At 36.7% G+C, this 25,409-nt stretch overlaps 1 protein-coding gene across 7 annotated transcripts in view; it reads right to left on the bottom strand.

The window, feature by feature from the left end:
- Positions 1 to 25,409, bottom strand: part of SLC25A12 (solute carrier family 25 member 12) — a 160,506-nt gene that overhangs the window by 6,378 nt on the left and 128,719 nt on the right. For all 7 annotated transcript variants that reach the window (XM_081143168.1, XM_081143171.1, XM_081143170.1 and 4 more), the window contains 6 exons: positions 19,233 to 19,314; positions 17,785 to 17,943; positions 14,602 to 14,654; positions 14,274 to 14,354; positions 2,041 to 2,181; positions 159 to 297 (listed from right to left, as the gene is read on the bottom strand). In XM_081143168.1, coding sequence (XP_080999294.1) covers positions 159 to 297; positions 2,041 to 2,181; positions 14,274 to 14,354; positions 14,602 to 14,654; positions 17,785 to 17,943; positions 19,233 to 19,314 — 655 coding nt within the window. The remainder of the gene's footprint in view (positions 1 to 158; positions 298 to 2,040; positions 2,182 to 14,273; positions 14,355 to 14,601; positions 14,655 to 17,784; positions 17,944 to 19,232; positions 19,315 to 25,409) is intronic.

The raw sequence follows: 25,409 nt of genomic DNA, 5'->3' as shown, positions 1-25,409 counted from the left end.
TGGGTCAGGGCGCATGCCCAGGTTGCGGGATCGATCCCCAGTAGGGGGCGTGCAGGAGGCAGCTGATCAATGACTCTCTCATCATTGACTTTTCTCTCTCTCTCCCTTCCTCTCTCTGAAATCAATAATGATATATATATTTTAAAAATTGTAGTTACCTGCTATGGCTCCAGCTGCAAGGAGATTTAAACCTCCCACACGTCCGTTTTCATCAGCCAGAAGTAGTTTGCAATGAGCATAAACAGGAAAATAGATGGCAGAGAAGGGAATGTCTCGGAGGAAACACGCTTTGGCACCCTGTCACACAGTGAGGAAATAGAGCAAAACAGTTGTATAAACAAGGTGTGAATGCTCACCTGGTGACAAGCCTGAGGTGTCCTGCAGACAGCACTGGGACTGATGTGGAAGGAAGTGGGGAGAACTAGTGGGACATAGGGAAATATATATGGTTCAAAGCTTGAAAAAGTCTGGTGGATCTTGGAGTCCTAGAGTTAGTTAACTGGACAATGATGTTATTCTGACAGCGAATTTTCTGGCATTTCCAGTGCAGATAGTTTTTAAGGTTAATAAATATTTCAATTCTCAAACCTCCAGGCTTGTTCTCTTTGGCTTTGATGGAACTGGGGGAGAAGGGAGAAATAGACTTGGAAACCTGGTATTAATAGCTTGATTTCAAAGCAACTAGCAAAGGCAGCCCAAAAACTAACAAATTACCAATTCAGTCCACATCACCTAGAGTCCCTGAAGGCCAGGTAAGAAGCTATAGGCTGGGGGGGGGGGGGAGAAACCACCAATGTTCCCCATGTCCTAAAAATAGCAGAGGACTGGGGGGACCCAGACAGAATATTTTGCCAGGAGGTTTCCATGGGAGCAGAAAGCCACCAGGGACAGTCTGTCTCAGTGGCTGAGGTCACAGTGAACATCTTCCTCAGCTTGGTCAGTAGCACACAGGTTCTACTGCCCAGGGCTTTACCGAGCCAGGTGAATGTTCCAGCTTTGGCACTTATTTCCCTAATGGCTATTTTTAAAAGACACAGGGAACATCTAAAAACATTTTTTTAAATTCCAGGGACTCTCTGAAGGATGATACAAAGAAAAACAACATTAATAAACTCAGTCTCAAAGGGAATTCCAAAAAAAATAGGAATTAGGGGTGGAAGGGAAGGAATGTGAACAAAACTCAAGACAGGCATTGTTGGTTTACTGGTCTCTTAAGAGCCCTGTAGCTGTGTGAGTCTAATCTACAGAATTTCTAATTTGCTGCTACAAAAGCCAGTTTACACACTTCTACAGTGATGGGTCTATAAATAAATCAGATGCTGTGGAAACTCAGTTGTCTATAGCAGCTAAATTTACGTATCCCCCCCCTATACCAGGCGAAAGAATGGAAAGAAATACTCTTCCTTGTTTAAGAAAAATAACAGCTTCTGCTCCATTACATCTGATCTATAATAATGGGAGTAAGTATACCTGCAGGGAAGGAATCTGTTGACTGGCATTTTGCTAAAGTACAATACACTCTTTTTTTTAAAATGGAATTCATTATTGACAAATCCCACCACTTAACTTCTTAAATACCTGAATCCTACCAAACTCTACTACTGTTTCACTGTGGTCAAATTATTAAGACAAAGAGAAGCTCCTACTGGGAAGATAACAATAGAGATAACAGACTCAAAGATAAACATAAGACTGTCTTGAAGTCCTAAACCAGCCCAAAGAGAACACCAAAGAAACTTTTCCCAAACCCGTCATCAAAAGGCTGTGAGCCTGAAGCCAGCGGGTCTGCAGAGGCCTGAGATGGCAGCTTCATAAAGGCCTGAGATGACACCAGGAGAGTGCATTTGTGTAGCCCACTGCGCTTCTGATACATGTGTCCGGATTTTTCCTTTTTGTTTGATTTTCCACTCCAGGAACTACCCTACTGGACAAGATTGCTTTTCCATTTGAGGGGAAGATGTCTGGTTTCCACATTCTTTCACATTTCTATTGAGTGCATCACAACCTTTCTGTTGAGATAAGTGGAGGGAATCTGCCCACCTTATACAAACCAAAAAGTCCCAGGTCCTGGAGCACATTCAGGGCGCTGACCCTGGGGCCTGTAGTGATCTCCCCGGCTACCTGCAGCCGAATCTTGACTATCTCCAGTGGGTTGGTAAAGATGACCTGAGAGCCGCCAGCCTGCAGGCAACAGGGTGGGGAGAGAGAGAAGCAGATTTCCAAATCAGAGCCCAACTGGCAGAGTAATGAAGAAAAATCCAGAAAACCCGCCAAGTTGTACCACTTTACATCTCCCTCTTCAGCGAGAAATCAGAAGATGACGCTTTGGCCAGTTCACAGGGATGGTCCCAACTCTGCTCAAGCCAATCTATGTCTGGGTTTGTTTCTACTTGAAATGTCAAGAGTGTTTCTCAGACCAGTGTTTCCAGGGTCAGCCCAGCCATATCCAAAATGGCAAAACTAATAAACTCATTTGGAAAACAAAAGTGAAGCCGGATATGGCAGTGGGGAGCTCCCAATGAAAGGGGAAGAGATATCTGCTTGGTGTCTTTTATGAGCTGGAGCTAAAATTCAGATCTACTATGGTTTCCTTCCTCTTCTTAGCAAACATTCGCGTTACTTAGCTCAGCCACCTGCTTCCACTTCCTTGGGTTGTAGAACAATTAACACAACTTTGCCCCATGAAGGTGCCTTAAGTCAGAGGAGAATGTCTCCTCTGGCTCAAATTCTAAAATGTATTATCCTGAGCAAATCTCTCCATAGTAATGCCCACACAAGAGGAGAGAATTTAGAAAGACAATTTAAGTATCATTTCAACACAAACCCAGAAAAACTCAAGGCTGAACTGGGAAATGGACCATCTAGTTCCCATGAGCACAACATGGGCAAATCAAAGCACATCTGCATTTCTAGTGACTGGCAGATGTTTGAACTTGGATAATGAGAGTGTATCTGCATCTGAAATCCATCAACTGGTGAGGGGGGGAAAGGAATGTTTAACAAAACTGCTACCAAACTTTTTTTGTTTCTGTAAGAAAGACAGAATGTGCATGTGTGTATGTATATGGATATATAAAAATGAATACGTTTTTTAAAATGTAAATACATATATCTCCATTCATGAGTGAAAAAGCCTCCTTTGCACATCTTCATCTCACCTGTGGCTATTTACACTATATAATCATAACTGCACTTATATCATCATAATTATATAGTCACACCTTCACTGCAATAGCATGTCACGTGTGGAACAGAATGCGTGCAACTCCACTCTACCTTCACCCACATTCCCACTCACTTTTCTAAATCCTACTGCCCTCCCAGACCTCCTTGCAAGGGACAGGGACAAGTCCCAGCCCATTCTCCTAACTGGCCTGGGGCTATAAAACCCCCAACTGCTCCTGTTCCAGTCCTGACCCTTTTCTCATCCTGACCCTATCAACATCCACAACTGCCAACACCAACACTAGGTTTCTTTCCTCTTCGTGGGAAGCTTATTGTCCTGGATCCCCCAGGGCCCTAATCCCCTTTTTGTCCACCAAGCATAGGGGTACAGCAATTCGCTGTCTCTCTCCAGGCTTTGTGCAACTCCCAACCCACACAATCCAGACTACTGGCACACAGGTCCCCGGGTGACTGACCGACCCAATTTTACATGTTGATTTGCCTGTGTTACTCTCTCTCTCTTTTAATCTGTTGCACTACAGGCAGGAAGAAACATTTCAATGTTTCAATATAAGCAAACAATAGTTTCAAAAGGATTGCTGAGTGAAAAATTACGTTAAAATGATAATCCAAATAATTGCTCCTGTAGCTAGTATTAAAGACCAAACCCACTGGAAAAGTTTGCTACTTCCTTGAAATCTCTTGTCTAAATAATGGTTGCAAAAACTATCTTTGGGAAAATGGGCTTTATGTTCTAAACTAAAGCAGATTAAAAAAATAATAATAGAACCACAAATTTTGATTATAATCCCCCAAATCTGCCACCACCAGACAATGTCAACCCCTGGTTGCCATTTGTTAAATGTGGACATTATGTTTAAATAAATATAGAGTTCTTTCCTGTTTTTAGTCATTAGTAAATTAAAACATCCCACAGAGCAGTAGTAAGTACCCCAACCAGCATCCTCCCCACCCCCAAGTTTCCTCCTCCCCTTCTTCTCTCACAGACCCTTTTGGAAATAATTGCTACTTTACTGAGATTTGTACTCCTTTAACAACTCTTCAAATTTCTTTCTGAGTGTACATGTAAGAGGCTTTCTATAAGAACAGTACAATTAAGAGAAGGAAATGACTGCAGTTTTAAACAAACACATTAACTATCATATGCTTTGAAGATTCGTTACCCAGAACACATAATAAGACCCAACAAGAATTGGGCATAACCACAAAACTAAACTGATAACAGGTAGCAAGGCCCACATCCATGAGAGTTTCACACCTATGTGCTCTACTACATTTGAAGGAGGAAAGCTTCTAGCAATGCATGGTCTGTATATGTTTTAAATGTCAATATACATTTTTAAAACATTATGTAATAGGCCCAGGAATATATAGCAAATACTATTCAGAAATACTGAGTAATTTTAGAAAAAAATTAAGATTGCTATTTGTCTTAAACTTCAAATATTTTATAACACTTAAAGGGATACATATGGCAAATATGCACTCTCCTTTTTTAAACTCTGAAGTTTACCACTATTTCATGCATATTAAATTCATTATGAGGGAGAGGGAATAAAACCTCAATTAATTCAATCACTCTGCCAGGAAATCTAGTAACACAGAACAAGGATTATAATGTTATCACACCCTTAACTGAGTGTGTCCCCTCTGAAAAACAAATACAAGAAAATATTTCTCCTCTGTTTAAGACTCTATTCATTATAAGTGATATCGTTAATTTAATAACAGCTTTTCACAGGAAAAAGACACTGCTTATACAAAATATAATCATTAAATATAAAAATTTCAGAATTGTGGCCCAACCGGGCATGGCCCAGCAATTGAGCATCAACCTAGGATCCAGATCACGGTTTGATTCCTGGTCAAGGCACATGCCCGGGTTGTGGGCTCGATCCCCAGTTGGGGGCGTGCAGGAGGCAGCCGATCAATGACTCTCTCATCATTGATGTTTCCATCTCTCTCTCTCCCTCTCCCTTCCCCCCTCTGAAATCAATAAAGATATATTTAAACATAAATAAATAAATTTCAGAATTGTGAAATAAAAAATATGGTAACTTTTCAGTGAAAAAAAAAAGTACCTGTATTTTTATAAATATGCTACTGTTTGTTATTTTTAAAAGCAACAAAATTGAACAGAAAAAAATTTAAATGCCCAGTGAGAAAATAGTTAAGTAGAAGGGATTATATGCTCTTAATCAGACAAAAAGATTGGGTAATAAAAGTATGCCAATGACATAAACAGAACATAAAATATTAGATACCCATTGATCACAAATATGTCAAAATTTACCAAAATTTTATCAAAATCAGAATGGCTTAGAGATGAAAACATTGGTTGCCTCCTGAAAAGAGAAATAAGTAGCTGGGAGAAAGAATTTTCAAACCATACTCCATTGTACCTTTTAAATTCTGAATTAAATGAATGTGTTAACTATTCAAAAACAACCCCCCCCCAAAAAAAGTAAGAAACAGAACTGGTCTTAGAAACAATGGCTTCTTTTATAGACTAGGTCCTCTCTCACACATTCTTCCCTGTGGTAAACTTGGTAATTTATGTATTTTAAATGCATTTTCAAAAACTAGTTAACACCAGCTATCTGTGTCTTGGCCACTGTGAATAATGCTGTAATGAACATAGGGGGTGCATATATCTTTGCAAATAAATGTTTTAAATTTTTTAGGTAGATGCCCATAAGTGGGATTGCTCTACTTTAGGTAGATACCCAGAAGTGGGTAACTCTATTCTTAATTTTTTGAGGAACCTCCATGCTGTTTTCCATAGTGGCTGCACCAGTTTACATTCACACCAGCAGTGAATGAGGATCCCAATAAATTTTTTTAAAAAAGAAGCTTATCTACCTATGTATATATGAATATCAAAAATAATCTAATCAAATATAGCTAGTGATCTGAAATAATAACACCAAGATATATAAAATTTCAAATTAAACCATGATGATAACACAGCTACATTGTCTTAAATGCACACTGTCTAAGTTGACATCTTGCGGCTTCTAGTGCTGATGAGAATGTTAGATAACATACCATTCTGCACAATATCTTTGGTGAATTCTTTCACTCACCAAATCACCAAATTAGCTTTTAACTCTCCAACTGCTAAATTTCCCTCTTCAAATTGCTGCTGATATTTTTAAGGAGAGGCAAGCATTAATATTAAAACTGGCTTAGTTGCTGTTATTTTTCAGTAGTAAGTTGACATTTCTTGGTTTAGAACTGAAATACAAATGGCACAGTAAAGGGAATAAATCTCATTTTGAATGAGGGTTACCTCTATACAACAGAAATGGAAAGAATGTAAAAACTTCCATTTAATCTTGTGTCACTTTTTTTTTTTTAATGAGAAAATAAACCAACTAAAGCTGACAGCAAAAGTAAGGAGGGAAAAAATGTAATACTGAGATGTCACCACACCTCTGATGTGCCTGAGGCCAAGGGCTGCACACAGGATTAGGCCTGTTCAACCTCCTGCCCTCACAATCCCACCCCGGGGGGCAGAGTCCACAGAGAGGCTGGGGACCTGACCCTGCCCTGTTTACTTCCATCTTTGATCTGTTGTCTTCCATAGTTTGCAACTATTTCCCTCCAACCACAAAATGTCCAGTCTGAACAATTCATAACAAAGTCTTCCCTTACAGAGACTGATGAAAATCTAACTTCAATTTTAAGCCACACCAGCTCCTTGAGCAGATGGACAAAATACATGAATTTAAAATAACCAGAAAACTAATAAAAGTCCCAGAATCAGTTATCTCTAGGACTGCCCTCAAGAGGAACAGGAACCAACAGGGACTCTGTATCACACACCATCAACCATAAACATTCTTAGACTTTTTTAAAGCAGTGGGAAATACTATGGTTCTTTCTAAAAGAGTCTAGGATAGTGATAGTTTAAAGGGAATAAACTGCAATTTGCTCATTGCTGAGTGACGATATATGCCAGGGTGTTAGGATATGAATAGATAAAACTACACATACCCCTAACTAGGGTAAAGGAAGAGCCAAAATTCCTATGTATATCTATCATAAGCCACTTTGACATATATATGGACTTTCAACTTGTGTGCATATGTATGTGTGTTCACATTAAGTATTCAAGCATACAGTTGAGACCACACTGATTCCTAAAGATGGGAGCGGGAGAAATTACTTCCAAACAACCCTTCAGAGATGTGAAAGCTCAGCTTGCTAAAGAACACTCAGCATAGGGGGCTGGCAAGCTACAGATCTTGGCTCCCATGATTAATAAAAGCTCCAACAAGTGGACTTCTTGCTGCACCCAACAGGGGCTGAAGGGAGAAAGCAGGAGAGAGTGGAAAGAATCTAGGTTTGCAAAGCTGTTGACCTATATTGTCATTAACTTGGTAACCTTGGATAGGACCTAACGTTTCCATCCCTTGGTTTCCTAATATGACAACAGACAACAGAGGTCTCAACAACTGCCCTGCCTATCTTACAGAGTCCTTGTACACTAACTAATGTCAGAGCACCATGCAGATTGAAAGCAAGACACCAAGGGAAGGGGTGAGTTCTTTGAGAGGCTAAGTTCGCATGGGGTTAAGGAAATACCTGCAATGTGATAGATTTACCATAGCCCTTTGTTGAGCAATAGATACATTTTGAGTTTTATGACTTCTATCCATTCAGAAGTATACATTCTCTAAAAGAAGTAATGTGACCAGTCAGTTAAGTGCTCTATTTAGAATTAACAACATAAGAACAGATACCAGAGAGATGTTTAGAAAATACATATAGGTCAGTCCATTTAGACTTTTAAACTTTCTGCTCTGTTGACTTGAAAAGATATTGCATTTTTCCCACTTAAGTTTATGGATATGTCTAACCACTATAGACATCAAGATAATTAAGAGACAAGTCATAGGCTTGGAAGAATATTCATAACACATATATTTGACAAAGTACTGTCTCCATGACATATTAAAGAACTCCTACAAGTCAATAATAAAAATACGAATAACAATGAAAGGAGGCATAACACTTGAGCAGATTCTTGACAAAAAAAGATATATGGATAGCCAATAAGCACATGACAGGATGCTCAATATCTTTAGGCTTCAGGGAAGTGCAAATTAAAACCACAATAAGATATCATTTAACACCAATTAGAATAACTAAAATTAAAAAAAAGACTAAGAACACGAAACATTGGTGAGGATGTAGAGTAACTGAATACTCACACGCTACTGATGAGACTATAAAATGGTCCACCCACTTCAAAAAACCAACTGGCAGTTTCTTTCAAATGGAAAATAATCCACCCTATTCTACTCAGATATTCACCCATGAAAAATGAAAGCATATGACTTTTGAAAACATTATGTTAAGGAAAAGTATGTCAACAAAGAAAGAATGCATTTTGTATGATTCCATTTATATAAAATCTGAGAAGAAACAAAACTGGTGACAGAAATCAGAACAGTGATATCTGGGAAAGGAGAGGAGTGATTGACTGGAAAAAGGCATGAATGAATCTTCTGGGATGAAATGTTCTTGATCTTATCCTGGGTGGTGATTTCATGGGTGTATATAATTGTTAAAACTCACTGAACTGACTAACATCTAAGATCTGTTCATTTCTGGTATATTAAGTATACCTAAATAAATTAACACATGTATATATATTCAGATATGTTGAAGTGTTATTATATATGTACCCATATAATAAAAAGGAAAGAAAGAAAAGCTGCTACAAAGTTGAATGGGCTCATCTAGGTTTATTTTGATACATGGAGAAGGCCCTTATTTAATTCCCTAAAAGAGCATTCTAGAATAAAAAGAGTTGGTCTTAAAATCAAAATATTTGGCCTCACATGAAACCTGCAGCATATATTAACTGTGTGATGGAGGTGAGAGAATTAGCCTTTCTGAGCTTCTGTTCTTCATCTACCTCTTTCATAGTAGTGACAATAATGCATTTTAAAGTACTTTAAAAATTCTAAGTTGACATTAAAATATTATTCTAGCCCACAATAGATATAATAAACACTCAATTATATTTATGTGGGATATGGACATGTAATATGTGTGAATATATATGTACTTATACATATATAGACTTTCCATAGAAAAATAAAAACAGCCTGATAAGAATGGTTTACCAATGAGAAAAAATTATTTGAAACCTATTATTACATACAGCACCCATAATAGATATTTACTGAGTAACTGCACACACACACACACACACACACACACACACACACCATTCCCACCTAAAGAAAGGTCAAGGTGCAATTTATAGACTCTACAACAACAAAAAAACTTTTGTCAGCACATCTAAATTATATTTAATTCTGAACTAGTAAATCTTTCTTGGGAAGGTTTTGATATAGACATAAAACCAGAGTTTGATTAATGTTCACAATGAAGATTCAAAACTTGAAAATGCGCACTCTGTTTATACTTCTATTCCCAAAGGTTATATTGTATTTCTAAAGTGAGAAGTTCCACTGTGCTTCCCTGCTGCCCTTAGAAACTGAGAGCTGCTTTCATTTGCAATCAGGAGAACAGAGTGAACAAAAATCCCATCTAGTTTAAAAAATAAAGTGAGAGTGTGTGTGTGTGTACACAAGCATGTATATAAAAACATTAGAAGGAAATATACCAAAATGTTGACAATAAAAAATAAAACTGTCACTTGGTAATATCTCTGGTCAAGACAAAAGACCCTAAAAAATTAAGATTAAAAAATGGTGTGAAAGATCAAAGACCTAAATGTAAGAGCTAAAACTATAACTCTTAAAGGAAGCATAGGTATAAATCTTCATGACCTTAGGTTAAGCAATGATTTCTTAGCTGTAACACCAAAAGCTCAAATAACAAAAGAAAATATAGATAAATTAGACTTCATTAAAATCAAAGTCCAATTCGTCAAAGGGGAATCAAGAAAGTGCAAAATATTTGCAAAAAACACATCTGATATGGGACTCTAGATATATAAAGAAATCTTATAACTCCATATTAAAAGACAAACAACTCAATTAACAATGGGCAAAGATCTGGGGCGAGGGGGCAGGTGCAGGGTAGAAGGGGTTGATGGGGAAAAAAAGAGGATATCTGTAATACTTTCAATAATAAAGGTAAAATTTTTAAAAAATAGGCAAAGATTCTGCATACATTTCTCCAAAGAAAATAGATGCAGACAGATAAATGCCATATGCATGAAAAGATGTCCAACACTGTCTAATCACTAGATCACAGTAAGATACCACTTCACACCCACTACGGTGACTATAATGAAAAGACAGATAATAACAAGTATTGGCAAGGGTGCGGAGAAATCAGAATCCTCAGGCGTTGCTGGTAGGAATGTAAAATGGTGTATCCACTTTGAAAAACAGTCTGGCAGTTCCTCAAAATACTAATTAGAGTTACCATATGACCCACTAATTCTACTCCTAGGTATATACCCAAGAAAAATAAAACATGTCCATACAAAATGTTTTACATAAATGCTCCCAGGAACATTATTCCTAATGTCCCAAAAGTAGAAACAACCCAAACGTTCAACAAGTGATGAATAAATAAACAAATTATGGTATATCCATATAATGGAGTATTACTCAGCAATAAAAAGGCCTGAAGTACTCAGATGTACTAAAACATGGATGAACCTTGAAAACATTATGCTGAGTGAAAGAAGCCAGACACAAAATGCCACATGTTGTATGATTGCATTTATATGAAATGTCCAGAATTGGTGAGTTTATTAGTAGTTGCCTAAGGCTTGGCTGGAAGTCTAGAAGGGAAGATGGGGGGGCTGTAGCTAAAGGGTACCAGATTTCTTTGGGGTGATAAAAATGTTGTAAAATTGATTGTGGTGATAGTTGTATAACTCTGTGAATGTACTAAAAACTGCTAAATTGTACACTTTAAATGGGGGGATTTGTAGGGTATGTGAATAATACCTCAATAAAGCTGTTATTTTAAAATTCTTCCTGAAATATAGAAGGCATTCACTGATTGAAAGAATGAATAAATAAAAGAATGAATGAATGGAAACATATCAAGTAAAAGAATATGGATTTGGAGACAGAAGCAGATCACATCTCAGCTTTTCCATTTACTGAGTGCTGGACTTCACTGAGAGTTCCATTTCCTCAGCTCTAGCTGGGACGAATAATGAGATGATGCCTATGAAGTGTTCAGTCCAGTGCAAGATACTCAAGAAATGGTAGCGACTATGATGAATTATAATCATAAGCATGTATTTTCTCTGGTGATATGCAGAAATAAGCAAATCACTATAAGGAATTCTACTTTCAAATTGCCACATGATTAGCTTTAAGATTAACTTTTATCTGGTGAGAATGGTCAGGAACTACTCTTTTTCCATGAGATATAAACACACCCTAAGACAGGTTCCCTGCATAGGAAGAAACTCTAAATCTTCCTCAGCCTTGAAAGCTTGTTGAATGAGAGTGAATAAATGAAAGAATGAATGGAAACATACCAAATATGGATATGGATTTGGAGAAAAAAGTGTTTTGAATCTCAACTTGCCTGGATCTCAACTGAGGTTTTATTTTTTTTCACCTCTAGCTAGGAATAACAATGAAATGATGCCTACAAAATGTTCCGTCCAGTAGGAAAAATCCCTACTGCTCATTAGCAATCTAGCAGATTAGCGCTACATTAAAAGCAAAAACCAGTGTCAATGATAGCAGTAATATTTTATTTGAGTGGCAGGTTCATAGATTCTCATTTTATTATTACTCTTTATATGTATATACTATGTACTCTTTTACATGTATCAAATAACACCTACATTAGAAAACAGATCACAAAACAACAGAAAACATATAATGCCTAAGGACTGGATAGTTGTATTTCTTGGTCACTTTGTGATCTAGTCAATGCATACCATTTTTCCTAAGGGGCAGCACAGGCATTTTCCCAGCACAATTTCCCTCCTATACACAGGGTACTCAAAGCCCAGGTCCTAGCTGGTCCTCCTGCTGGGGAAAAAACCTATAAAGACAATACATATTGCTCAGTTTGAGCGACTGCTTTCAAATTAACCTGCATTAGGTTCACATTAAGCACATCTTTAAAACTGAGTGATTTGTGAAAAAGCACTCTTCTCATCTGACAGCATTCAAACACCCACAGGGACACCGCACCACCCAGGATAGTGAGGGTCTCACGCTCAGGCTCATGGGCAGCAGCTCTTCCCAGTGTTCATCTGGTGACCACTTACCAGGTTTCATTCAGGAAAGAGAATATTCCTCTATTTCACAGTGCCTGATATTCTATAGAGAGAGATTCATCCTTTTTGTTTAAGGCTTTATTTTCTGTTGAATTACATAAACTTTTGGGAGAAATAGATGATTATGCTTTAACAATCACTTATAGTGTGATTGAATTCATCAGTAGAAATTCAGTAATAGCACATTTGCTTTCCTCCCTGAATGAAGAGATTTAGAGGGGAGGGGAAGAGGGAAGCAGGAAACATTCACAGTGAAGAAGTGCAGGCGGCCTAATCCTTCTGCCCACAGCGCAACCTATTTTCCATGCTGCCCATTTCCAGCTGGACAATCCATCAATGCTGCTAGAAATGAGTCATGACTGAGGATGAGATTTAGAGTGTCAGTACAACCCTCAAAGCACCCCAGACTTCAACAGAAACTCCCTAAATTCAAACCTAGAAACGGGTCCATACCTAAGATGAACTAAAGAACCAAATATCTGATTATAGTTTAACCACTGAGGTCACATGTCAGACATGGGAACTGGTCAGTTTCATAGGCAAAAAAACCTCTGGATATTACAAATGAAAACAGAAATAATTAGCTACATGGAAGAGAGGATGATTTAGGAGATTTCTGGCAAATATACGCATGTGCTGTGGCAAAACTGATTTAGGAAACTTCACCAAATTGAAACTAAAACCACTGAGAAAAGGAATATTTATGATTTGCAAATCTTCCATCATTAGGAGAGAAACAATTACAGCATTTAAATGAAGTAAAGGAAGAGAGAAACTTCATTTTTGGCAATCTGCCTAAGCAAAGGTCTTATTCTATGTCTATCACTTGTCCTTCATGAAAAAAGTCAGCGAAAGAAGTGAGCTTTATTCCTAAGAATGCACTTGGGCATGTAGAGGCAGACACACACACACACACACACACACACACACACAGGCCACCCCTTCCACAAGAACTTTGGTTGCAGAAAGGTGAGGACCCAGGTATGTGCCTGGCTGACAAATCTCATCAAGGAGAATCCAGAGCGGCCTATCTCTGACCCTCAGGGCATCTTCACTGAATTAAAAGCTACAAAGGTCAGCGACCTCATCACCTCAAGTTCCACAAGCAACTGAGGAGGGTTTAGCCAAGACTTCCAGCTAATTCAACTGGAAGTTATTACGGGTTTCAGGGACAAAATGGACTAAATACATCTTAAATCACATACTGTATTACTAAATGTGAAATGAACACCACAAATAAAATTAGTTTAACTGCAAACTTAGATTTGAGAATTGGTCTAAATCCAATGTCATGCTCACACTTCAGATAGAAACTCTTGTGCTCTAAGTAAATATAATCTGGGCCTCTGCATTCAGAACTGTTAACAGCCTCAACATAGTATGGTTGTTTGCTATATCCCCTGGTCTCTAAAGAAGGAAAATTATAATTATACCACAGTGGCTTACTCAGTCCTACACCTAAAATATAATGGCCCGATTAATCCATCATCTCACACTTATTTTAAAGTAACAGTCAATATAAATGTATGGTAACTCTACCCACTACTACCATTTACTGTGATACTGAAGAAGAATCAGAATTAGAACTTTAAAAAGTGTGGAAAGAAATGTTTCAGGAGCTTCTAAGAGACTGAGCTGACAAAACACTGCCTGTTTTCTGCACTCAAAACCAGTTAGATTATGCAATGAAATGTAAAAGTCATCCCATATGATTGCTGAGAAAATCTGCTTAGAATCCCTTGAGTTTAGAGGGAATGTCACTCAGATATTATATCCAATGTGCAAGAAAGTTAAAGGAACATATTTGCCACAAGAAATGCCCAGTAATAATACGTACACAACCTCCAGCAAGGACTTCTGCAAAAAGTGGAATGGAGCCATCTCTTCTGGTGAATTTGTCCCGAACAAAATCATTAACCTAATTAGAAAGAGAACATCAATTAACCAGAATTAACATGTTAACCAGAATTTCCTCTACTAACATGTTATTGGTTTTCTAAATCAGCAAAATATTTGTCTCATGATAAAATGGAAAATTATCAAATGTCTACATACAAATTTAAAATTTTACAAGTGCCTTGATAGTGTGCCCGTCTCAGCAGCATCAGTTTTCACTTTGGCTTAATGATAATCTAGACAGCATAAATTTAACAAGAAGAACTTACAGTCAGTTTAATGGCCTTTTCTGGAGCAACCCCTATAAGCTGTGGTATCAGACCTAGGTAAAAGAAGAGAACTGTTAGCAATACGGACGTGCTAGGCATGAATAAACAAGCCCAACAAGAAATGGCTTTCCCCATGGTATTTACCCACAGAACATGTCAGGGTTTTTATTAAACGGGAAAAAATGGGTTATCCTAAAAACTCTATATACGTATATAATAATTATTTATGTCAAATATAATGTTATGCTTTCTTGAGGCTGTAAATCCTTCTCTTAAGCATGCTTCCTTTAAAGCCTAGTTATCTAACACCTCCCAAAAAGTGTGTGAGGAAGGAATGGAGCCCCGGGATCTTCTCTATACCTGGAACACTGCCAACAACAATGTAACTGAATTCCTTCCCTTTACAACCAACGGCATACAAATACACGCAGACACTTTAGAGAAGCCAGTGTTGCATGTTTGGAAAAACTCTGCAAAGCTGTTACGTAGACCCAGATTTTGCCACAAACCATGCTACCTATGGAATAGCATGCAGTGGCTTGGTCATTATAGAATACCAACTCCCATAATTTTCTCTTTAGAGAAACCCAGAATTCAGTCCTCATTTATTTATAAGGAAGCCAAAACTGCACAGAAAAAACACACACAGTCTTATGTATCATTTAATGGTATCTTCTACAAGCAAAAACACATGCCTACTGTATTCTTATTTACTAATATATGTCAAACTTAAGACATTTCAAAAGAATCCTCTTAAAACAAAGGAAATTATTATTCTTAGAAAGTTAAATTTCCCAGGCTGGCTGCAAACTAGAAAAGAAAAAAAAATACATAAACAATTCAACATCTGTAGATATTCATAGGGCTCAGCTTTCTAAAGCACACAGATTACCCAAATTGTTAGCATACATTTTTTGCATAAATTTTTAAAGATGCTAACAATAAACATTTTATATCCTTTAAATCACCCAGCCAAGGGGTAGTTATGTATGTTTGCATGCTCACTGCTGATCTTAAGCCTACTTTGAGGACACTGCTGAGTGATTTTCTATGAGTTGAGAGCCAGCAAGTAATCACATATACAGGCTACTGTCAGTCAAACTGAATTATCTATGACAAATACAAATCTGAACACACCTTTAATGGATCGCAGACTGATTTAAAAGAATAAATCAGCAGATGGCAGTCTTAACTTTCTAACCCTCATGATTACCAGGCCCTACTATTTTTCATCTAACTCCCATACAGCTATGTCAGCATGTGTATTTGTTTTACAACTAGCCTCAATAAGGCCCATGGAATTTTAATAAAGTACTGATTTATGTCATTTTATCATTGTTGCCTGCCAAGAAATTTAGGCTAATCTGTCAACAATTTTGTCAATCATCTGACAGAATAATGGACCAGTTCTAAGCAATATATGACAATCTCAATAATCATAGTGTTCACATACAGGATTCCTACAATCTTCTCCCACATACAAGAGTCTCTCATTTAAAGGACCGATTTTATCAGCTCAAATCTTGAATAAAACTAACATTCCCTCTGCCTCCTCCCCCATACAACTTGCTATATCTGACCCATTTAATTAATACAACATCTCTCTCAAATGAAATCTTCTGTAAGCATCCATCCATTGAGAAAGCTAAACTGTTAATATATATCTAGGTTCCTTCTAATACAGAACATTCTCTTTATAAGTATACCAAGGAGGAAAAAAGATCATTATTCAACAAAAAAAAGATTGGAAATGTCAAAGAAGAAAACAACTTAAGTACCATTCAACCCTCAGATTCCGTATTAAATAAAATCTACGTGTGCAGGGTTTAAGACCATTTAAAACAAGCATTCGCATGCACTGATCTGGATTCCAGATAATGCACAAGTCTTCCACGGAACACGTGCTGTACATTGAGAATTTAAAGAGGCTAGAGGTTTGAATATTTGATTTCATTTGAGAGAGATGTATTAATTAATTCATTCTAAGGAGCAGGGTGTTTGAACCTAGTTTGATTTCAGACCACTCTCTTCTCTCATTCTATGTATAGTGCCAGAAATGAACATCCTCATGACCCTCTGTTTCACATGTAAGTATATCAGAGGTAGACTTTTCACTGAAAGTCTGTACATGATGTTAACCAGAGGTGTTTTTTTCTCCTGGCCATGAGCATAAAGCTTTGTTCAGGCCCGATCTCTCTTTCCAAGGAAGAGGTTCTAAGCCAAACAGTTCAACAGAGCTCAGAATGAGCTAGGGATTAATGAGACTGTGTGTGCAAACAAACAAGTACAGTAAATTACATAAATGCCCTGGACTTAAACATGTAGAGAGTATTTTCAAAGAATTCCAAGTGGCGCCCAAAGGGATTAAAAAATTAATCTCCTTCCCAAAGGAAACCCTAAATTCTAATGTGAAAACATGTACATGAAAGTCCTTCCCTCTCCAAAGAGAACAAGTCCCTACAAAGCCAATGGGGGTGGAGAGAATTCTGCATGGGGCTGCTGCCTCTAGGCCAACAGCACCGTGCTTAGCCTAGAGGTGGTGGTAACATTTCCTGCAAAAGAAACTCTACTTTCACTCAGTGCCTCTGAACTAAGGGGAGGAAAGGAGCAAGAATGAGAATTGGAGCCAAAAGGTTTTCTTTTCTTTTTTGTTAAACTTCAGATGACTCAGTGGAAAAGACTTATGAATGGTCTCCATGGAAGAGACCAAAACATCTGATATTTCTTTCAGTTGAAACAAGTGGGTAGAGGGTAAACTTACCTTCAAGTGGCAGCCTGGCTTCTATAGTATTTCACAGAGAAGAGGTGTATTTCTCCTCTCTAATTCTTTGAGAAAAAAACGCTCTCTATTTCTTAGCTGTCGCCACTAAATTCCACCTGCAGACATATGCCTTAGTTTGTAAAGCACGGTGACCACAGACCCACGGTAGGACAAACACAGGATTTGGATTCCAAGAAATATGAATAGCAGGAAGAAGAAATAAAGACCTTGTTTGCAGACTAATATTGCTAGTTACCAGCAAGAATATAAAAAGGGAAACAAGCAATGAGAATAGAAAAAGAAAGAAACAGCCCTAGTCTGACTGCGCAGGCTACACATTGGTTTTCATAATGAGCGAGTTAAAATCTGCTGCTGGTGAGATAAAAATCGCTAACTTCAGCAGCTGAGATCTGCTTACTCACCCCGGTAGAGTCCAAAGAAGCCCTCATAACGCAAGACTTTCTTAAAACAGTCAAAGCTGTTTTTGTACATCAGCTCTCCCACCACAGAGCCAGTGCCACGCTGGTTTTGCATGCGGGTCTTCACCAGATCTATAGGATATACTGCAGTGGCTCCCACAGCTACAAATAAAAAAAATTTGAGGCTTAAAAGAGAGCACAATTAAATGGAGAATCTATAAGGACAACAAATCTCATCTCAAAAGACTAGAAAATAAAACGGTATCTTTTCTCACAAAAGAGACATTATTATTTTTCCTTCTCCCATACACAGCTGAACCATGACAGGCCGGCAACCACTGGATCCATAAATCCAGCTGCTTCAAAGAACAATGGCAGTGGGTGTCCAAGTCATCACCAACATCAGATAATCAACACTCCATTTTCTACAACATTAAACTATTAAACATAACATATTTTTTAAAATAACATATGTCTTCAAATTTTCCATTAAATGCCTAAAAAGTATACCAGTTACTTAAAATGACTATATTTGTGCACATAGGTGACTGTAATTTAAAATTTTAGTTTACTAAAGCATTTTGGTTTATTAACCTTAGTTACAACCATAATATTGAAACCAAATCTCAATACAATCCTAACCCTATGTACAGAATTCAGTTTAAAAAAAAAAAAGGCCAGGCTTCGGATTTCTCAGGGACTAAAAAACTTATAACATGAACTAGATTATTATATTTTTCAACTGTTGAAAACCAAAACATGCTTTGCAACTTCTAAAACTGAGACTGAAAAGAAAATATAATAGTTTCATCAGTTCAGGCTTGTTTTGAAAAATCATAAGTATTTTAATCACACTTGCTAGGTTCTTCTCATCAAAGCAATTTCAGATTCTACACTTTTTCTACGCAGAGATTTAAGCAGGGGGAAAAAAATCTTAAATTTTGCCCAGAAGCAGGGGTGGGGTAGGTTCATTTTAGCCAATAGCCTACAATTCCAGATACTCCTCAGCCAGTGAAAGGGAAGAGAGAAAACACAAGCAGGGAAACAGCAGTGAGTCACTTTGAGAGGTTATTTTATTTTGTAAGGTTCTCAGATTTGTACCCCAAAACTTGATTTCCTACCTCTCCTCACCCCAAGCACTATAAACACAGTCATTCTCCATTGCTTTGTACCGGCTTTAACCAGTATAATTAAGGTGAGTGCAGCACTGCATCCAAGACTTTCACATCATGACAGAGTTTTTGTCCTAAAGACAGACTGGAGCCAAAGGGGCCGTGGCCATGCTATGACAAGTCCTCTGATCAGAGGTAAAAAAATAAAAAGTGTTTCAGAAAGCCCTGCAGCCGTGACCCGCGGGAACAATGAACTGCACTTTTGCTGATCTGTCCTGGTCTAGTGAGATAATATTACATGATCACAAGCTTGAAACAGCACACAGACACATCACTCACCTCCAGCAACTGAGCCCAGAGTGAATCTGTAAGCAGACTCGGCAATCTGGAGCCAGACAGACCTGCCTAAACCATGAGATTGCTGTGGGGTAGAAGAAAACATGTTAAAAAAAAAAAAAAATGGAAAAGCATACAGCAAACCAAAAAGCTACAATGACTATTTTAAAATTTTAAAATGTATACCTCTATTACTGGCATTGAAAAAGCAGAGCCAGACAGACACAGTGGCATCTTTCCCATTTTTTTAAAAACCTAATTTTAATGCCTCATTTATCTGCTGCTATTAAAGAATACACTATCATTTTACTGAAGTGAATAAACATTTCAGGTATAACATCTTTCCCCCCTTCTTTACATTAACCTACTTAAAAATTAAAAATCTTTCTAAAATGTAAAAAAACTAGCTTGATCCGTAGATCAGGGAATATCAATCATAATCTACCACCTCTAATGCCCGGAGGTCATCACATTCACATGTCCATTAGTTACTGCGTCAAGACCTGATGCAGCCGTCTGTGCTACCTTCCCATGCCTGACGGCTATTACCTCCTCTCCCAACAGCTTCCTACTTTGATTTTGCCACCTCTCATCTATTAGGGCTGGAGAAACCACATAACTAGGATTGTTAGGATTACATGTAAAGCACTGTCAAGGGCTTCTCTTTCGGGATAAAGTAAAAACCTTTTAATAACTACTATTTCTTGGGTCAGAGTCTTATTTCTGGCTTTGCCGCTCAACCACCACTGAGGCTATCATTAGTTAAGTGCGGTATTTCTGACCTTGGCTTTCAAGCATTTGCTCTCCTAGACCTATGTATTCCTCAACTCTACCTATACAAAGAAAACACCTAAGGGGCTTTAAAAAAATAACTCCCTGGGGTCTGAAGCTTATATATTTTTTAAAGGTTTCAAATTATTCTGCTATGTAGCCAGGTTGAGAACCACTGTCCTAACCACATTTACAGTTCTAACATAAAATCTACAATGATAGTGATGCAAAGGGAAAAATCCTATTGTGATTCAGAATGTTATTTCATAGGTATCCTATAGCATAAAGAATCTAAAATAATTTGTCTGTATTAGTGCATCAGTCTTGTTCTTTAATATTTTCATTCTGAAATAGCAGTTATTGAACAGTCTGAAGTGAAGAAATAAAATACTCACTTTATCATAAAGAAAACTTGAAAAACAGAAACTTGAAATGAGCTTTTAAAAACAGCACAATAAAAAGTATAGATACTCTCATTAGAATAATTTAGTGGAGAAGGAATCCATGCCTAAAATCTAGAAGAAGGAAAAGTAAGCTAGTCTACTCTGATTTGCTTTCATCTGTACAATCTCTTCAACACTCAGTTAATCAAGCTAAATATAGCAAAACCAGATACTTGCAAAAAAATTGGGACATAGCCTATAGAAAGGTTTTATCTGCCTTCCTGTTTTGTAAACTTTACACTACAATAAGAATCATTTCTGTTTTAATCAAAGAATCTGATACCTAAATATTTAACGTTTGTGATCTCTGTAGGCATAGATCTTTTAAAAAGCTCATTATGTTGGCCATGGTATTGTGGTTCAATAAATTCTATAGTAAAAAAGACAATTAGTAATGTTTGATGAAAAAGATGAAGCCCTTAGAAAATCTGGCAAGTAGTAAAATATCATTACTTCAAATAATATCCCTACATATTTTATAAATCTCAACTATCACAATATATCAACCTCATATCCAATTAAGTGAAAGCATATATCTGTCACATCCAAAGCTGAATTTAATTAATGGAAGAAGCCATCATTAAAAAGGTGGAAAATTACACATGGTAGGACATAATCATGATCTTTGTAGGAAATACATTTTTTCCTATCAAGTTAACCCAAGCAACTGTAGAGCCATTATGTTTGACTTATATGCTGTAACAAATGTGAGCAATTAACAATGAGATTGATATTTTCATTTGGAATCTAATATGGAAAAGAGTAGACTATTTTAACAAAACCTTGAATATAAGCCTAATTTTGATTCATTCAAAGAACAGCAAAAAATGTGCCATCCAAATAGATTACTCTTTGTTCTGTTTATTACTATAATAATAATACTAATTTTAGACTGTTTAGAGATTTGCTATTATAAAGTACATTACAAAGCACTCGGGACCTGTGCCTAATGCAGCCCTCAGGGTCCAATGATTCTCAATCTCCTGCAAGTAAACTCCCTTGTGAGACCACACTATACTATTTTGTCAATCAGTTCATTGTACATTCAAAGGTAAAAAGGCCATACTATGGACAGGACAGGTGACTTGGCAAAAGGCTCACTGTGAGATGGGGAATAAGTAGAGCGATGGCCCTGGTCACTCCACTGCATTCTCCATCATTCTTTAAGTCAACAGTCTCCAACAACTGGTTTTTATTGAACACTCCTGCCAGGAAAAGATTTTAAATACCTAACCCCAATTATGGTTTCATTTATAAATTATATGCATGTTCCACTGTACTAATTATATATATATATATATATATATATATATATATATATATATATATATATATATAATATTATAAAATTACATATGATATACTGTATATATTTCAAACATACAAAATAGAAATTCTAAAAGAATGAGGTGAAATAAAATGATTTTTAAAATTTTATTTTTCATTTATTAATTTAAAAACCTTTTGGTACTTTAAAGTATTATATTGACTGCATGTGCTTCAGTTAGTTTTTTAAGTGTTGATTAAACACAGTGAAGCTAACCAGTTAATTCTAACACTCTGTTTCAAAGACAAAATAGTTGAAAACAAATGCAGTCTGTATCTTCAAGGTAAAGATGATGTTTAATATCACATAGTTTGAAGAAACTCAATTTATAACATTTTGACAGATTTTAAAATATTTTAAAATCAATGTGGTTGTTATGCTACTTATTAAACATATAGCATATGTTTTTAACTTCTAAAAACATGCACATAAAACTTTTTTCCAAAATTAGAATTTCTCAATCACAAAACTGGGTGAGCATAAACCTCCTTCTAATATACTATGAATTATTTTCAATCATGTCTCCTCTCAAAAGAATATGTTGAATTAAAACTCATAGAATAAAAGGGCTGTAATCTCAAATAAGAGTCAAGTAACCACTAATTCCCTTATTCATATAAACGGTTTCTCCTGTATTCAACCACATGTTTTCTTTATACTCTCTTCCTTTAAAGAACGTTTATAAGCCCTACAAAATCCTATAAAAACTGAAGGATTATGCTGTGCTTTAACTCTTAGCTAAAAACATCTCTAACTATAAATGCCCAAATGCCTTTTGAAAGAAATGTTGCCTCCGCCCTTATTAAATAGCCCTTATTTTTTTTAAAAACACACAACAACACTATATGGTTACTAAGGATTCTTTTTTAGGCTCAGCTATCACTATAACTTACGGTTCACTTGTATTCGGGTATGTAAATTAATGTAATTAATGCTATGGATTTCACATCATGAATATTCATAAGTAGAATGCTACTGTAGCTGTCATCCCTATTAATGATTGTGTATGGAATTTTTAGCATTCAGGCTAAAAGAAAATACTTAGCACTAAGAAGATTGCCTACCGTGAGCAAATGGGCCAAAAGAAAAGGCACTCTTTCCCTTAAGGTTATGATTATGATCATGAAGGTGATATTTTAACAAGATTAATTGTTTTTCAAAGCAAAATCAGAGTGGAACATCTTGAAATAAAAAAGAGAGCATCTGAAATGATTTTTAACCTGTACCCTAAGCATATGCATATAATAGGAAATGACTTGAGATCTCATTTGGAGAAGAGAAAGTTCTTTTGCTTCTGTTGTTAAATGTATTCTCGTCCTATAAATGAGAATTGGATAAGACAAGATCACGTCAGTTAACAAGTCAAGCAACCTGCCCAAACCAAGCTGCTTCATGTAGTATGCCAATCTAATAAAGAGAACTGCCTCTTCCAAATGGCATGCTATTAATGGATAGAAGAAAAGGAAGGAAAAGCTGAAGTCTTTTTTCCCCCATCAATTAAAATTTTTTTAAATGTAACATAGAATTTCAGCCAGCACACACAAAAAAATTAAGTAAAACAATCCAAGCAATAAAGAAGAAAATATAAAGACACAATTCTTCACTTCCCCATCCCACTCCACCTAAGGAAAGAAAATGAAAGAGGGTGGATAAAAAAGTTGTGTCATGTATATTTGAGCCCAACTTGGAGTGTGCTCAGATAGGCTTTTTATAGTCAACAACAGTAACAACCACAGCAATAATGGCAGTTAACATGCATTGCTTGCATAGTAGGTGCCAGGCCTAATTTAAGTGCATTGTTTCATGTAATTCTCACAACGACCCTATCAGATGGATACTACTCTCTTTATTTAATAAATGAGGACACTGAGAAAGGACATTTGATACATAATCAGTGCCCAAGTTCTTAACCCGTTAACTTCCCTTCTGTTTCTGAGCTCACAGGTTCTCTGTCACGCGCATGTGTTCTAACAACCACTTCCATAAGTTGAGATGACAACAAAACATGCCATCCCTCCTATTTAATATCTAAGTTGCAAGTACATTCCTATAGGGGAACATTCTATATATGAAATGTAAACAATTTATGTATTTCTAGTTTGGCAATACAGGAAAAATTATAAAAGAATCAAAAATGTCTTCGGGAAGTGACATGGAAATAGCTACGGTTAGCATTACTGTAATTCTGTGGTCTCGAGAATTGAAAAAACTAAGTCATTGCATTTGTAGTCTACATGGTGGCCTTAGAATGCTTCAAAAATCTAAAGGATGTTAACTGAAAAACGTTTTTTCTATACTGAAAATTGTAGGTTTGTTACTTTGGTTGCTGTAAGAACTCAGGCATAGTTTTCTATCATTCTATTTGGATCCCAGCCTTTATTCCTTAAAAAGTTTTTCATGCTACAAGAAAAAAGGAGGATACTGTCATTTAGAATTTTGAAAATTAAATTAAAATCTATTGATTCACACTATTTTTGCAGAATGCAGGGGTTTGAAGAAATTGTGTAAATACTTGGAGTACTCATTTTACTAAAGGAGAAACTGAGGCCCACAGAAACATGTACCAGATCCCAAGAAAAGTCAAGGCCAGATTTCACAATGTATGTAAGTAGGGACATTAATTTGAATCCCTCTTAAACAATCTTCATAAATCTATGTTTATAAAATTCTAAAAATTACGACTTCTACTGTTTTACTCTTTAGGAGGTGTTTTTACAATAATTTACAGGGAAAATAACAGATTTGAAATAACAGATTTGAAATCCTCATTTCTATTTTTCTATTCCCAACCCTCAGCAATAAGGCTACCCAACCTGGCTGATCTGTGAGAGGAAAAACAATCAATGCAGGCGCTGGGGTCTTCCTTTGGGGGCCACGCGAGAATACCCAGGAGCTCAGCCTGCTCTCAGGAGACTGCAGATCCCAGTGCCACCCGACTGGTGAAAGAAAAGGGAGAGCAGGCACTCCAGCACCACTCTGGATGCCAATCGGAAACCCAGGGAAAGAGGAGAAAGCGGTGATTTTTATCACTACCCACTTGCTAAGTAAGTATCTGACATCGTACCAGCATTAAGAGCATCAGCGCTGCCCACAGAAGGCAGGGAAATCATCTTCGAATCTGTCTACAAGAAAATTTACACCAAAAGCTGAATTACATCACCTTCCTAAGGACTAAGGAATATGAGGAAGGTAGAATTAGGGCACCAAAGATTACAAAAACTACTTTCAGATACTACTTGTAGGACAATTGCTAGGGGCAAAAGAGTCAGGTAAAATGAAAAGTAAGAGAAAGGAGAAAATGAGTTGGGACTTTTAAATTCATTACATTGTCTTTAATAAGCTAAATGAAATATTCCACAATTATAAATATAAGGATGCCCCCAGAGAAGGCTATATTAATAGACATGTAGCACTGAAAAATAGCTCCTTTTGAAATGCAATTTTTCAAATTTCAAGAGCAAAGTTTTATAAATGTACACTACAAAATATAAAATTAAATTCAATAAGAGCTCTTTTACTTAAATACTTCAATATGCTTTAAATTTTAATAATTTTATTATAAATCAATAAACTGGAATAAACCCATCTATTTTTAAAGGATCTGAGAACTTAGAAATAAATTTCGACAGCAGCAGATAA

The sequence above is a fragment of the Miniopterus schreibersii genome (genome assembly GCF_964146895.1).
Source record: "Miniopterus schreibersii genome assembly, chromosome: 7".
NCBI classification, from domain to species: Eukaryota; Metazoa; Chordata; class Mammalia; order Chiroptera; family Miniopteridae; genus Miniopterus; species Miniopterus schreibersii.
This window is presented reverse-complemented; position numbering and strand designations above follow the sequence as displayed.